The sequence below is a fragment of the Ruditapes philippinarum genome, unplaced genomic scaffold (assembly GCF_026571515.1).
Source record: "Ruditapes philippinarum isolate M1 unplaced genomic scaffold, ASM2657151v2 ctg5675_1_1_1_1, whole genome shotgun sequence".
Classification (NCBI taxonomy): Eukaryota; Metazoa; Mollusca; class Bivalvia; order Venerida; family Veneridae; genus Ruditapes; species Ruditapes philippinarum.
In genome coordinates this window covers 65,716-79,147 of record NW_026864484.1, presented here as the reverse complement: position 1 = coordinate 79,147, position 13,432 = coordinate 65,716, and the positions used below count along the sequence as shown (strand labels likewise).

General features: G+C 32.4%; 1 protein-coding gene across 1 annotated transcript; it reads right to left on the bottom strand.

The window, feature by feature from the left end:
• Window positions 1-4,827: 4,827 nt before the first annotated feature.
• Window positions 4,828-12,479, bottom strand: LOC132725762 (uncharacterized). The gene is made up of 5 exons (XM_060710945.1): window positions 12,432-12,479; window positions 8,840-8,966; window positions 7,842-8,014; window positions 7,506-7,617; window positions 4,828-4,948 (listed from the first exon to the last, which is right to left on the bottom strand). Exons 2-5 carry the CDS (start codon window positions 8,845-8,847, stop codon window positions 4,828-4,830), a joined length of 414 nt encoding a protein of 137 aa, XP_060566928.1. The 5' UTR covers window positions 8,848-8,966; window positions 12,432-12,479.
• Window positions 12,480-13,432: the final 953 nt, after the last annotated feature.

The window sequence follows — 13,432 nt, the reverse complement described above, 5'->3', positions numbered from 1 at the left end:
CCCTATATAAGCCAGTAATTTAGTCATCTACAAGAAGACACATGGCGCTATATAAACCAGTAGTTTAGTCATCTACAAGAAGGCACAAGGCCCTATATAAACCAGTAATTTAGTCATCTACTAGAAGACACATGGCGCTATATAAACCAGTAATTTAGTCATCTCCAAGAAGACACATGGCTTCTATATAAACCAGTAATTTAGACATCTACTAGAAGACACATGGCCCTATATAAACCAGTAATTTAGTCATCTACATGAAGACACATGGCGCTATATAAACCAGTAATTTAGTCACCTATAGGAAGACACATGACCCTATACAAACCAGTAATTTAGTCATCTACAAGAAGACACATGGCCCTATATAAACCAGTAATTTAGTCATCTATTAGAAGACACATGGCGCTATATAAACCAGTAATTTAGTCATCTACAAGAAGACACATGACCCTATATAAACCAGTAATTTAGTCGAGCATCTGAGAACAAGACTTTTTTCCTTTCGCCAACAAGAATTGTGCGTTAAAGGGTGGAATATTTCAACTATTATAGATCTGCCTAAAATATATCAATATGTTATACTTGCTATAAAAACGGCAAATTAAACATTTTTACACAAAAAAAAACAAACAACAATTTCAAGTAAACAAACATTTTAGCAGACACTCCCTGACTTGCTTACAAAACGGACACAGATTTTAAAACAAATATTACTGGTATTAAAATTAAATTTTGTTTAACATTATCTGCTCACGAAAATGTATTATTTTTTTCATTTTCAATGTTCTACACACAGTAATAATTAAGAAATCAAATTTACTAATATGGTATGGACTGAGAGTGTCCTATGTTACGGGCTTTCCACATGCACAAGACTTTCTCAAATACAATAACTTAACCATAGTTGTCCAGTAACTGCTGTGTAGCTAGTCCAAATGCTCAGGACTTCTCTGTTTTGCCTTGGAAAAATGGATAGAATAAAACCTTCATAGAGTTTAAGAATGATAGAAAAGGTTTCATCTATTTTCTTATAGTATGTAAGTTATATTTGCTCCATTATCATAATATGAATTATAAAATTAACAGAAAACATGTAGAAAAGTGGATGTCATTAGTGATATACATCTCTAGCTCAAGCTAATGTTATCATGCAGGGGAGATAACACTGTATCTTGAAAGTCAAACTAGCTTGTAAAAGTTGTGTCCCTTTTATTAGTGCTTTTAAGACAATGGCATATATATAGAGATAACTTATAAAGACGATATCATGTACTTGCTATACCTCATCCATCCTTATGGTTTACATCATTTCCATGTATAGGAATCTTGCAATTTCTTATAATGTTTTGAACCACCTATGTTTAAATCATGTCAGTTAATTTACATTCTAAAACAAATATTTCCATAGAGGTAAATTCATGTTTATGTAGATATTTAGGTGGATCTAGAATATTCTTTGGTGTTCCACTGCCTGAAGCTTTTGTAATAAATCATTTCTTTGTTTATTAAACTGTAAGACCAATCAAGCGGATTTGGTCTGAGCCACATTTCACTATACACTGGGGACATCTTGGGCTGACATCATCAATATATTATCATTTCCCGGTAATAAGTGAAACAGACTCAATGACACTTCCGAGATTGAGACCAGCCTTCGCAGCCATGTCTGCTTTTTCATTTCTGGTTATCCCTATCTGTGCTGAGCATCAGATCATAGTGACCTATTTTTCTACGTCCTGGTTGCGAATGACCATTAATTACATGATTTCAGTGAGACCAGATAGAACATTAATATTACGACACAACTAAACCTCTCTTCTAAAAAGCTGAGGTGTCAAAATCACAGCTAATGCTGATTTATTCATGTTACTGACATAAAACATGTTTCATATACAGTATTTTCATACAATTACTCTAATGGGGTCCCGAACCGTACTAAAATGGGGGCAAATTTTACAAATATTCACAATCTGGGGGCAAAATAGTCAACTAACTTGGGTCAAAACGTCACCCACAGGCGGCGAATCGTCACTAAAAGTGTGACGATTCGTAATGGGGGAATATGATTTAGGCGAGGCTAATCGAACCTTCCCGAACAACTTAACTGAAACTATTATCCAAACGCAGAAGTGTGTTATCTTTTAATCAACTTAAAAGGAAAGAGACTTTTCATTTCAAAACTGAAGCAAAACTATGAACCAAATAAAAGTTGTCTGTCCTTAGTTTCTATGATTAACATTGTCGTCATCAGCTTTATCGTTTTATTTCTTCTTCTTCTTCATAATTATAATTTGATATATATATTATATCAAACCCAAATTTTATTTCTTTTTTTTTTTAAAAACCATTTCACAATGTCGGTTGTAAAGCTTTCGCTCTTTATAATATTGCAGGTGTAAAAAAAAAAGATATTTTATATAAAGGCAATAATTTTATTTTTGTTAGAAAAAATGATATTATTTATGGCAAACAATTGAGTATCCTTTTACCATTTTTTTTCCCCGAAGATTTAAAAGAAATAAAATACGAATTTAGAAAATTAAAAAGTTGTTTGGGTTTTTGACATAGTTCCTTTAAAGACATCCTATAAATCTATTTTTTTTAACGATCTAGTTAATTTTTTTCATAGTTTTATTCCGAAAATGATATACTCAACATTAAGATTTATCATTATTAGTAGCTCCAAAAACGGATTATTTCTAAGATAATTACCAAATTTCATTTCATGTAAATAAAGGGGAAAGTAATTTACAAAAATTTTTTTTAAAAATTTTTAAGCCAAATTTTCAATAAAAAATGCATATCATTCTTTTATAAATAATCGTATAAACATTTGCAGTAAATATTTAACAAATTCTTGAATGTTTAGAAATTGTTTTAGAAGAATAATTATATGCAAATATAAAATTAAACTTAAGTGCTGTTACATCCTTAATGACTACTTACAGGATCTTTAATATCACTTCCATGATTCTTGCAGATTATTTCCTTCCGTCGGTATTTATACGAGAAATTATCTGAGATCAGATTAATAAGGGGAATAAGTCACATGACATCAGGTTTATACGGAAAATAGCCCCATGAAATCAGGTTTATAGGTACCTGCATATTATTATTATGAAATCTGTTATTAATAATAGTACCAAAAGACATACAGGTAACTTGTGAATGGTTGGCAAAAAAATAATAATGCAAAACATAATAATTTTATATTAGTAAGTACAAAGTTATTTTTATCAAGCAGTTTAATATTTTATATCATTAGGAAAGTTTGTAAATTAATACTTCATACAATGAAAAATAAAATTTCAAAACTTTTTCAAAACTGTCATTTGTATAAAATATTGGACTATTTAAACAACACTAAACACATTGGATACAGTACGCAAATGAGTCATAGAGACAAAAAGATTTTACCCCTGAAATATTTAAATTTACCCTAGAAAATGAGCAATTACCTTGTAAAAGGTTTAAAACATTTTACGTTTGTTTGTTTGTTTGTTTCATTTTTCGCCTTTCCCAACAGTATTTCAGTCACATAGGCGGGTAGTTTCCTAACCATCGTTTCTGGAGAGTTACACCAGTACTAGACTACCTTCCTCCGCGCTAAACTACCAAAGCATCTCCCGGGAATCGAACCCACGCCAGAGAGAACATTTTACGTAAAACATATTTAATGAATTTTCATTTGTACAGAAAAGTTGACTTCACTACTAATTTAAAATATAATATATAATATAGCAAACATTTTCTTCATCTCCAGAGCGCTTTCAAAAATGTGAAACCATGGAGATGAATTTTAAAAAAGATTTTATTTTTCCCGCTAGTTTAATAAGATTTATTAGAAAGGAAAATTTAACTAGACGAAAGAAATTTACTCATAAATTAGGTCGTATAAATTTCAGAATCTAAAACTTAATAAGCAAGCGTCTGATTTACAAGATGTTCTAATAGTCATGACGACTATAGTTATTATATCTTGGACACGATGAGTGACGATAAATGCCGGTTTTACACGATGTTATTTTGATAGATGCATTACGAAATGCTCTTATTTATAATTTTTAATAAAACGCTGCAACTTAGATATAATTATACAACTTGTTGCATAGAGATAACTACAATGTATAAGGTAAACATCCTTCAATACGACTTATAAACTATGTCTCTTTATAAACAAGGTCTACTTATAAACTAGGTTTACTTAAAATTAAAGCGTATAAAAAAGAGTATACACATGCATAAAGGCGTTAAAAATGTAAAAGAATTTATTCTTTGTAAAAGAATTTATCAAAATCTGACAACAATATGACTTGTACAAAAAGTGGAAAGTGTATAAAATATGTGTGACAGTGGAATAATGTAACTGACTTGTGACTCAAAACGAGGTTTTCATATGTTTTTGGAAGCGATAAAGTTTTCCTGCTAATAAAATGAATTTACGAAAGAGAACTTAAAACAATCATGCAAAATCGCCTTCCATAAATACTTGAAGATTTTTTTTTAAAAAATTTAAATTTCAATATTCGTTTACACAAAGAAAAAAATTTATTATAGTGTAACGAAAATCAATAAAAAAAAATTGGTAAAAATAAAAGAAATTTTTAAGAACAGTGCAACTTAACTAGATTAATTTAAACAGAAAATACCCGGGGTTTTTTTTTTCTTATTTTTTGTTAAAAAGTCATATATTTTCACCCCAAAGAAAAGAAAAGCAAAAAGAGCATTTTTTTAAAAAGGTAGATAATTCACTTGATTTCATTTATTAAAGTTAAATGCCGTTAGCTACCATAATGCAAAGAGAATCGAATGAGACTTGCCCATTTAAGTTGCTGGTATCCCTGCCATGAATAAAGGAGTAATCTTCTCAAACCCCCTCGTGTACTGGCTCCCGCACTTTGTTCCAACATACATAGACACGCAATTGTGCCCGGCCTTGTATGCGCTGAAAGTTTGTTAAATATAAGAATTAAGTACATGTACTCATATATTATCTGCAATTATATTTTCATTTTATAATTCTGTATTTTCCGCATATTAACAGCATAAAACAAAACGACAGACATAATTGTTTAATAAAAAGGACACACTAACAATACGTAATGTGTTAAGTGAACATAAAGTAATAATTAAATGAAACATAAAGTAATTATAAAGTGAAACATGAGGTTTTAATTTAGTAAAACATAAAGTTATGATTAAGTGAAACATAAAGTAATAAGTAAATGAAACATAAAGTAATAATTAAACATGTAAAGTATTGATTTAGTGAAAAATAAAGTAATTATACGTGAAACATATAGTATTAATTTTGAGAAACATAAAGTAATGATAAAATGAAACATATATATTAACTTAGTGAAACATAAAGTAATAATGAAGTTAAGCATAAAGTTATAATTGATTGAAACATAAAGAAATAATTGAGTGAATGAGTGAAACATAAAGTTAAATTGAAGTGAAACATAAAGTAATAATTGAAATGTGCGTCACTATCATGAGTGCTGAAAGGTGCGTCAGTATCATACGTGCTGCAATATGCTTCACTATCATGAGTGCTGCAATATGCCACACTACCATAAGTGCTGCAATATGCCACAATACGATAAGTGCTTCAATATGCCACACTACCATAAGTGCTTCAATATGCCACACTACCATAAGTGCTGCAATATGCCACACTACCATAAGTGCTGCAATATGCCACACTATCATAAGTGCTGCAATATGCCACACTACCATAAGTGCTGCAATATGCCACACTACCATAAGTGCTGCAATATGCCACACTACCATAAGTGCTGCAATATGCCACACTATCATAAGTGCTGCAATATGCCACACTACCATAAGTGCTGCAATATGCCACACTACCATAAGTGCTGGCACTATGCCACACTATCATGAGTGCTGCAATATGCCACACTACATGAGTGCTGCAATATGCCACACTACCATAAGTGCTGCAATATGCCACACTACCATTAAGTGCTGCAATATGCCACACTACCATAAGTCTGCTGCAATATGCCACACTATCATGAGTGCTGCAATATTGCCACACTACCATAAGTGCTGCAATATGCCACACTACCATAAGTGCTGCAATATGCCACACTACATAAGTGCTGCAATATGCCACACTACCATAAGTGCTGCAATATGCCACACTACCAATAAGTGCTGCAATATGCCACACTACCATAAGTGCTGCAATATGCCACACTATCATGAGTGCTGCAAATATGCCACACTACTATAAGTGCTGCAATATGCCACACCACCATGAGTGCTGCCAATATGCCACACTACCATAAAGTGCTGCAATATGCCACACTAACCATAAGTGCTGCAATATGCCACACTACCATGAGTGCTGCAATATGCCACACTATCATGAGTGCTGCAATATGCCACACTACTATAAGTGCTGCAATATGCCACACTACCATAGTGCGCTGCAATATGCCATACTACCATAAGTGCTGCAATATATGCCAACACTATCATGAGTGCTGCAATATGCCACACTACTATAAGTGCTGCAATATGCCACACTACCATAAGTGCTGCAAATATGCCACACTATCATGAGTGCTGCAATATGCCACACTACTATAAGTGCTGCTGCAATATGCCACACTACCATAAGTGCTGCAATATGCCACACTATCATGAGTGCTGCAATATGCCACACTACTATAAGTGCTGCAAATATGCACACTACCATAAGTGCTGCAATATGCCACACTATCATAAGTGCTGGCAATATGCCACACTACCATAAGTGCTGTAAATATGCCACACTATCATAAGTGCTGCAATATGCCGCACTATCATGAGTGCTGCAATATGCCACACTATCATGAGTGCTGCAATATGCCACACTACCATGAGTGCTGCAATATGCCACACTACCATAAGTGCTGCATATGCCACACTATCATGAGTGCTGCAATATGCCACACATATCATGAGTGCTGCAATATGCCACACTACATAAGAGCTGCAATATGCCACACTACCATAAGTGCTGCAATATGCCACACTACCATAAGTGCAGCAATATGCCACACTACCATAAGTGCTGCAATATGCCACACTACCATAAGTGCTGCAATATGCCCACACTACTATAAGTGCCTGCAATATGCTTCACTATCATGAGTGCTGAAGGTGTGTCACTAACGTAAGTGCTGCAATATGCCACACTACCATAAGTGCTGCAATATGCCACACTACCATTAGTGCTGCAATATGCCACACTATCATAAGTGGTGCAATATGCCACACTACCATAAGTGCTGCAATATGCCACACTACCATACTACCATAAGTGCTGCAATATGCCACACTACCATAAGTGCTGCAATATGCCACACTATCATGAGTGCTGAAAGGTGCATCACTATCATAAGTGCTGAATTTGAACACCAATATTTATGATGTTAACATGATTTCAGTATTATTATATAGACATAAAATTTAAATAGTGAACTTACTCGCAGCTGACTTTGTTGTTATGTGTAGGATAGGTCATTGATACATTTTGAAAACACATGACAAAATTGTCCGTCTTCAGATTATCCATGACGCACTTGTTAGTTGAGAAATCTAAACAAAAAGTGAAATGCTTGTAAATGTCATCAACAGAAATGTCAATGTAATTATAAGTAAAATTAAAATTTTAACGATCAAGACAATATGAGTAAAAAGTCATTGAGACTTCGTTATCATTAACATAAATTAAAAGATTTTCGATAGTGTTGTAATTTTCATCTTAACTTGATTTGAAAATTATTTGAACATTAAATTATGTATAAATTTAAAAGTGACACCTGTAGGTAACATTGGACATTCTTGTAAGGCAAACATCTTCGTCTGATCGTATGTTGGCCATGTTGATTCAGATGGCAGCTTCTCTCCTGCCTTCTCCAAATATATGCGCCTAACTTTATCCTCGGAAATAGAATCTGCGTTCTTCAAACATTCGAAAATATTCTTCACGGGTCTGAAAATAATCATTAATATAAATATTTTATTTCACGTAAGAGACAAGAAAATTAACGTGAAGTTATTTTCTTGGTGGTTTAGTTTAATATGTGATTGTTTCACCTATGTCACCATGCAATTGATTAAGCGATGTGATTGTTTCCGGGAAACAAAATTGTTATGTGATTGTTTAATTTATGTGACCGTGAAATAGAACTGCATGTGATCTTTTTACCTTTGAAGTGATAGAATGACAAATATGTCCAGGAAGCTAATGTTGTTATGTGCGTAATGACCTATGTGGAAAATAAGTTTGTTATGTGATAGAATAACCAACATGTCCGGGAAATTAAGTTTCTGTGATAAAAAGACGACTGTGTCCGTGAAGCCATGTGATGGAATGACCGATGTGTTCGGGAAGTTAATCTTTGTATGTAATGGAATGACCGGGGTGTCCGGGTAGTTAAATGTTTGTTGATGACCTAATGAGTAGGTGGTGTCTGGTGGATGTAGGTTTGGACCAAAGCTGTTTTTTTCTGTATATTATATGAAATACACTTATAAACGGAACAAACGAAATGTTTCATGATAAGAAACTTTGATCAATGTTGAAAATTGTTCACTATGATTTCTCTATACTCCAAAGTAAGTTTAAATATTTCAAAGGATTTTGAAACTCTGGTTATAACTTTAAAATTCCTATTTTCATCTTTATATATTAGAAGACGATTACATATTACTGAAAGTGAACGGTCTTGTCATAAAATATGTCGACTAATTCATAATTCTTAGCGCACATGTCTTGCTTATACATGTCTATAATTTACAGTGAATATTTTCTTACCCGCACATATAACCGGCATATGATTGGAATAGACTAAATGGTGTAGGGGGCCTTTGTGGTATTGCAGGTCCTTCCTGTATTTTTTTGATTTGTGCGGTCACACACTCTTTAATACCTGCACAAGGACCTGAAAAAACAATTTCAAAGTTGACATAATGAACGTCTATTTGGTAGGTTGTTGGTAGTTGGATATTCGAATAACCAAATACCTACTAGCTAGTGGTTTGTTAGTCCACCAGGGGATGTGAATCATTTATCCGTACTTTTATTCTGAAAATATTACTATTGCAATAAATCAAAATCATATAGCTTAGATTATATATTTCAATCTAATCAGATAGTAAGTCATTGTAATCATATTTAGTATTGATTATGTCATTGAAAGATTCATGACAGTACTAATATTTTGGTTAAGTGACTTCTTCCGCAACTCAAGTTAGGGAATAGTGAAACCATTTTTGAATGACTTATTTCCTTACTGTTATTCAAATCCTGATTGCTGTTTCCTGGTACATCTGATAAGAATAATAATTGCGTTTTATAGATTATTAAACTATTAAGTTATTATATTCTTGTCTTTGAAACAATGAAATATTAATGATAAACAGAAAAATTCCTACATTCTAATTGAGCTTATCTTCCTCACAGATTTTTTATACATGCTTGTTTGTTGAAATTTATTTATTTTTGACAAAGTTTTTATAACCTTTTTAAGTACTTTAAATAAGAAAACAAAATGAATCTCTGAACGTTTAAAAAAGTAGCCAAAGATTACTAGATATTTAATTTTTCCTTTGCCTTTGTTTGCACCATTATTCATGTGTTTATCCGATATCCCATAGTGATGCAACGTTATAAATTCAATGCAGTACTAGAGACATTTGAATGAATTTTATACTTAATTATTAAAATAATTTTCTACTTTTTTAACTACACTGTTAGCAAGTTAATAAAAAGTTATGGATGTGTTTAAAGATCTTTTTGAACTAATGAGATGAATGAACATATACCTGTACATAGGAGAAATGGTTTTAAATTTCAATTATAGAACACGTTTTTTGACCAAATAACCATTTTCCCAGATGATCCCTGCACCATTTGGAAAATTCAAGTGGTCTAACGGACCAGTTGCCTGTAAAATTAGGTGGTCCTCGCCAAAATCAGGTGGTCTCGGACCAATGGACTACCGCTAATGTCGAGGCCTGAATTGAAACACGGTAATTAATTATACGGTATCGTTAAAATCTAAAACTTTACTACATTTTCACCTTACGTTTTTATGCCGATATTCTTTTTATGTGATTATATTTATTTTACATACAGCATAGTTTGACAGATCTTATTAAATGTGTTCATGATTAAAGATCTTCTTCAAGTTTGCCAAACACTTTTCAAGTTTTTGACATTATTATAAAGGAGAAAGCAAGAGAACAATACGTATCCTTGTTTTTCTAATACAATGTCCGTATTCAACATGTTATGTAACATTTAACCTTTAAGATATTTTTGTTTTTAATAAAACAAATAGAATAAGTACATATCTACGCATAGCATAGAAAGAGCAATGGATAATCTTACACCGGCTGCAGGTGCAGACCAGAATATCTAGCTTGAGAGTGTTTACAGTGGTAACGAGGCTCTTTCTGTCTGTGACGACAGCCTGTGTGCGATTCTTTTTCTTGCATATTATATCAAATTTTATCTCGGAAAGAAACTAAAACAACAACAACAACAACAACAAAACCTTTAAGATCCTTGCGTTTTTGATAATAAAAGCGTATGAAATTTACAATTTATTTCATAACGGCAAAATGAAATTCTCCTGTGTGTGTTCTAAGTTGAATAAGGGTCCATCCGCCCTTTCAGGCACTGAGAGTACGGACCCCTGTGTGTGTGTGTGTGTGTGTGTTTGTTTGGGTTTGTTTACCCTCGCCACCGGAAAGAGACCATATGGGCGAGCAATACCAACTCCTAAGAACGCAATTCATTTATAAAGGGCCCGCAGGAATGACGTCATTCAAAGCACGCAACTAGTCTTAAACGAGGGTGTATAGCATCGGTGTAAACAGTAGAAAGCCTTATCAGAAAATTTAAGACATTGATGTCATCATTAATAATTTAATAACTCTACAAGAAAATATTTAAGGGACTCCACTGAGAACTGGATTTTATTACCAGATTTTTGTTCCAGTTTTGTGTTCAAAATTTCAGATAATTTCTCAATACCTTTTTCCAGAATGTGAAAAATGGCCAAAACGAAAATGGTTAAAAGTCTAGCTTTTAACTGTGTTACAAATCGAACCAAATACCAGTTTAAATTCAATTTTTAGTATATTTCTTTATTATTACTTGCAAATCATTTCAAGTGAAAATTTTTTACCTATGTAAGAAATTCAAATTTCATGTTTAGAAATTTTGTACTAGTGGAGTTCGTTAATTTAATCATTTTAATTAACGCCGACAAATTTTCTACAATATAAAATCCGTTTTAAGTTTGTTTATTTTTCCAGTTCTTATTTCTTCAATATTTTTTGGAAACATAAAATATCTCTCATGACGCAATTTTTTTTTGAAATTATATAATGGATCTAATTTAACTCACAGACGCTTTGGGTCAGATCTTGCCCCCAACGTGATACGCCACTGTTACACTCTATCAAAAATATCTTAACATTTGAAATAGGAATTGGACATCTGTTACAACGATAAAACTGGGTTTCAAACAATTTTTATATATATGAAAAATTACCCTATACCATCAAGTCTCAATAGACTTGAATATATATACGATATTTTTTCATATATGTAAAAAATTGTTTTGAAAACCAGTTTTATCGTTGTAACACAGATGTCCAATTCGTGTTTCAGTATTAAAATAGTTTTGATAGAGTGTTTACAGGGGCGTATCACGTTGGGGGGGGGGGGGGGGTCAGAATCTGCCCCCCAAGCGTCTGTGAATTAACTTTGTTTTCGTAGTCAATGCCGTTGAATTATTGTTAAAAACCACAGTTGGAAATACAATAAAATAAGAATTAAGTTAACATCAAAGGATGGAAAATAAAAATGATTTTACTCAATAAAGTATTTAAAATATATTATTCAACGTATAGATACACACAATGTTATGGTTATTAATCCATTTTGTATGACATAAAATAATATAGGGTGTTCAATTTTTTCTATAAATACTTTCATAAATTCATCGAGTGGTAGCCACGAGTGAAATATGATAATACTCATACCACAAGATGAAATAAATCTCGTATTTATAGAAAAAAATTGAAATACATTTTACTTTTTTCTGACATAATGATAACAATTTGAAAAACTTCCTCTAAAATGGTGTTTTGGCTGAATTTAGAAGAAAGTAGTCCGGCAAGACACAGGTGAAAATACGGAAAATATGTTAGACTGCAGTGAAAAATAAACTTCTACAGCGAAAATACGGGAAATGAAATGACTCATTTTATTTCATCAATATTTCTTAATATCTAAGTATATAATAAATAATTATATTGTAAAAGGTCATCGTTGATGCCATCCATATTTTTTTAGCTTATTTTTTTTTAGAAAATAAATTATAAATACTCACCAATCACAAAAAAAACAAAAATCCCAAAAAGCAGTGTTTTGGACCCACCCATTTGAAGAACAATATCTGAATCTTGTTTTGGGCCCCTTTTTCCGATCCGGACGCAAATAATTCCCTTGTGGACCATTTTTGTCTGATTTTATTGACCTGTCAATTATGAATACATTATAGAACTCATCCCACTTTGGTTTGGTCCGTACGTGTAGTTTACGAGAATTAATGTGGAGTATATTAGTCATGGATTGAAAGTCACGCAAGCTTAATGTAAAGGTTTTCGTTAATTCAAAATAGGACAGTCGGTAAAGAGAATGCCTGATAATTGAGAGGTCTGATGTTCGATCCTTACTGTTGCCATTGTTTTAGTACTCTTTCTTTATTTTTGCAGTATATTTCAATGGAACAGATTTGTAGTGTGCTTTATGGCATTGAAAAGACATTTATTGATTTTAATCCGTTTAAATTTTAAACATGAATTCATAAAAAACACGTTATTTAAAAAGGGTATATATACATAACAAATTAAGAAAAACATAATAAAAAAACGAACAACATAAAATAATCATATATAGATTCAATAATGTTGAAAGTATTAATAAGAAAAAAAATATGGACCAACGCGGCCTTGAATTTAAAACAAGAGTGGCACTTAGATTATAAACTCGTGATTTACCCTATTGCGCTATCTACCGAAGATTAATATACTGTGTGCATCGACCGTGTAATCAGTATGTAATAAAAACAAACGATACTAATCAATGGTAGGATACTACGTCATCGCGCACCTGCTGAATGCTCCCACTTAGACCATTTTTTCGTCGACTCGAAGGTAAAATACAAATTTATTATAAGAAAACGTAAGAGTATTAAAAAATAATGCAGCGCACCAAAGAATGGCTATGGTACTTGAGATAATTGTAAAAAAAGTTAATAGATTTATTGCCTGGTTTAGGCCTGAAAACGGGATAAATGTTTTTCTCTGAATGCTCCAACTCGGCTTTTCC

Coding starts and splice junctions, on each gene's coding strand:
- LOC132725762 (XM_060710945.1), bottom strand. Junction 7,618..7,841: donor ATGTCCAATGTTACCTACAG/GTGTCACTTTTA, acceptor CTTTTTGTTTAG/ATTTCTCAACTAACAAGTGC. Junction 4,949..7,505: donor AACAACAAAGTCAGCTGCGA/GTAAGTTCACTA, acceptor ACAAACTTTCAG/CGCATACAAGGCCGGGCACA.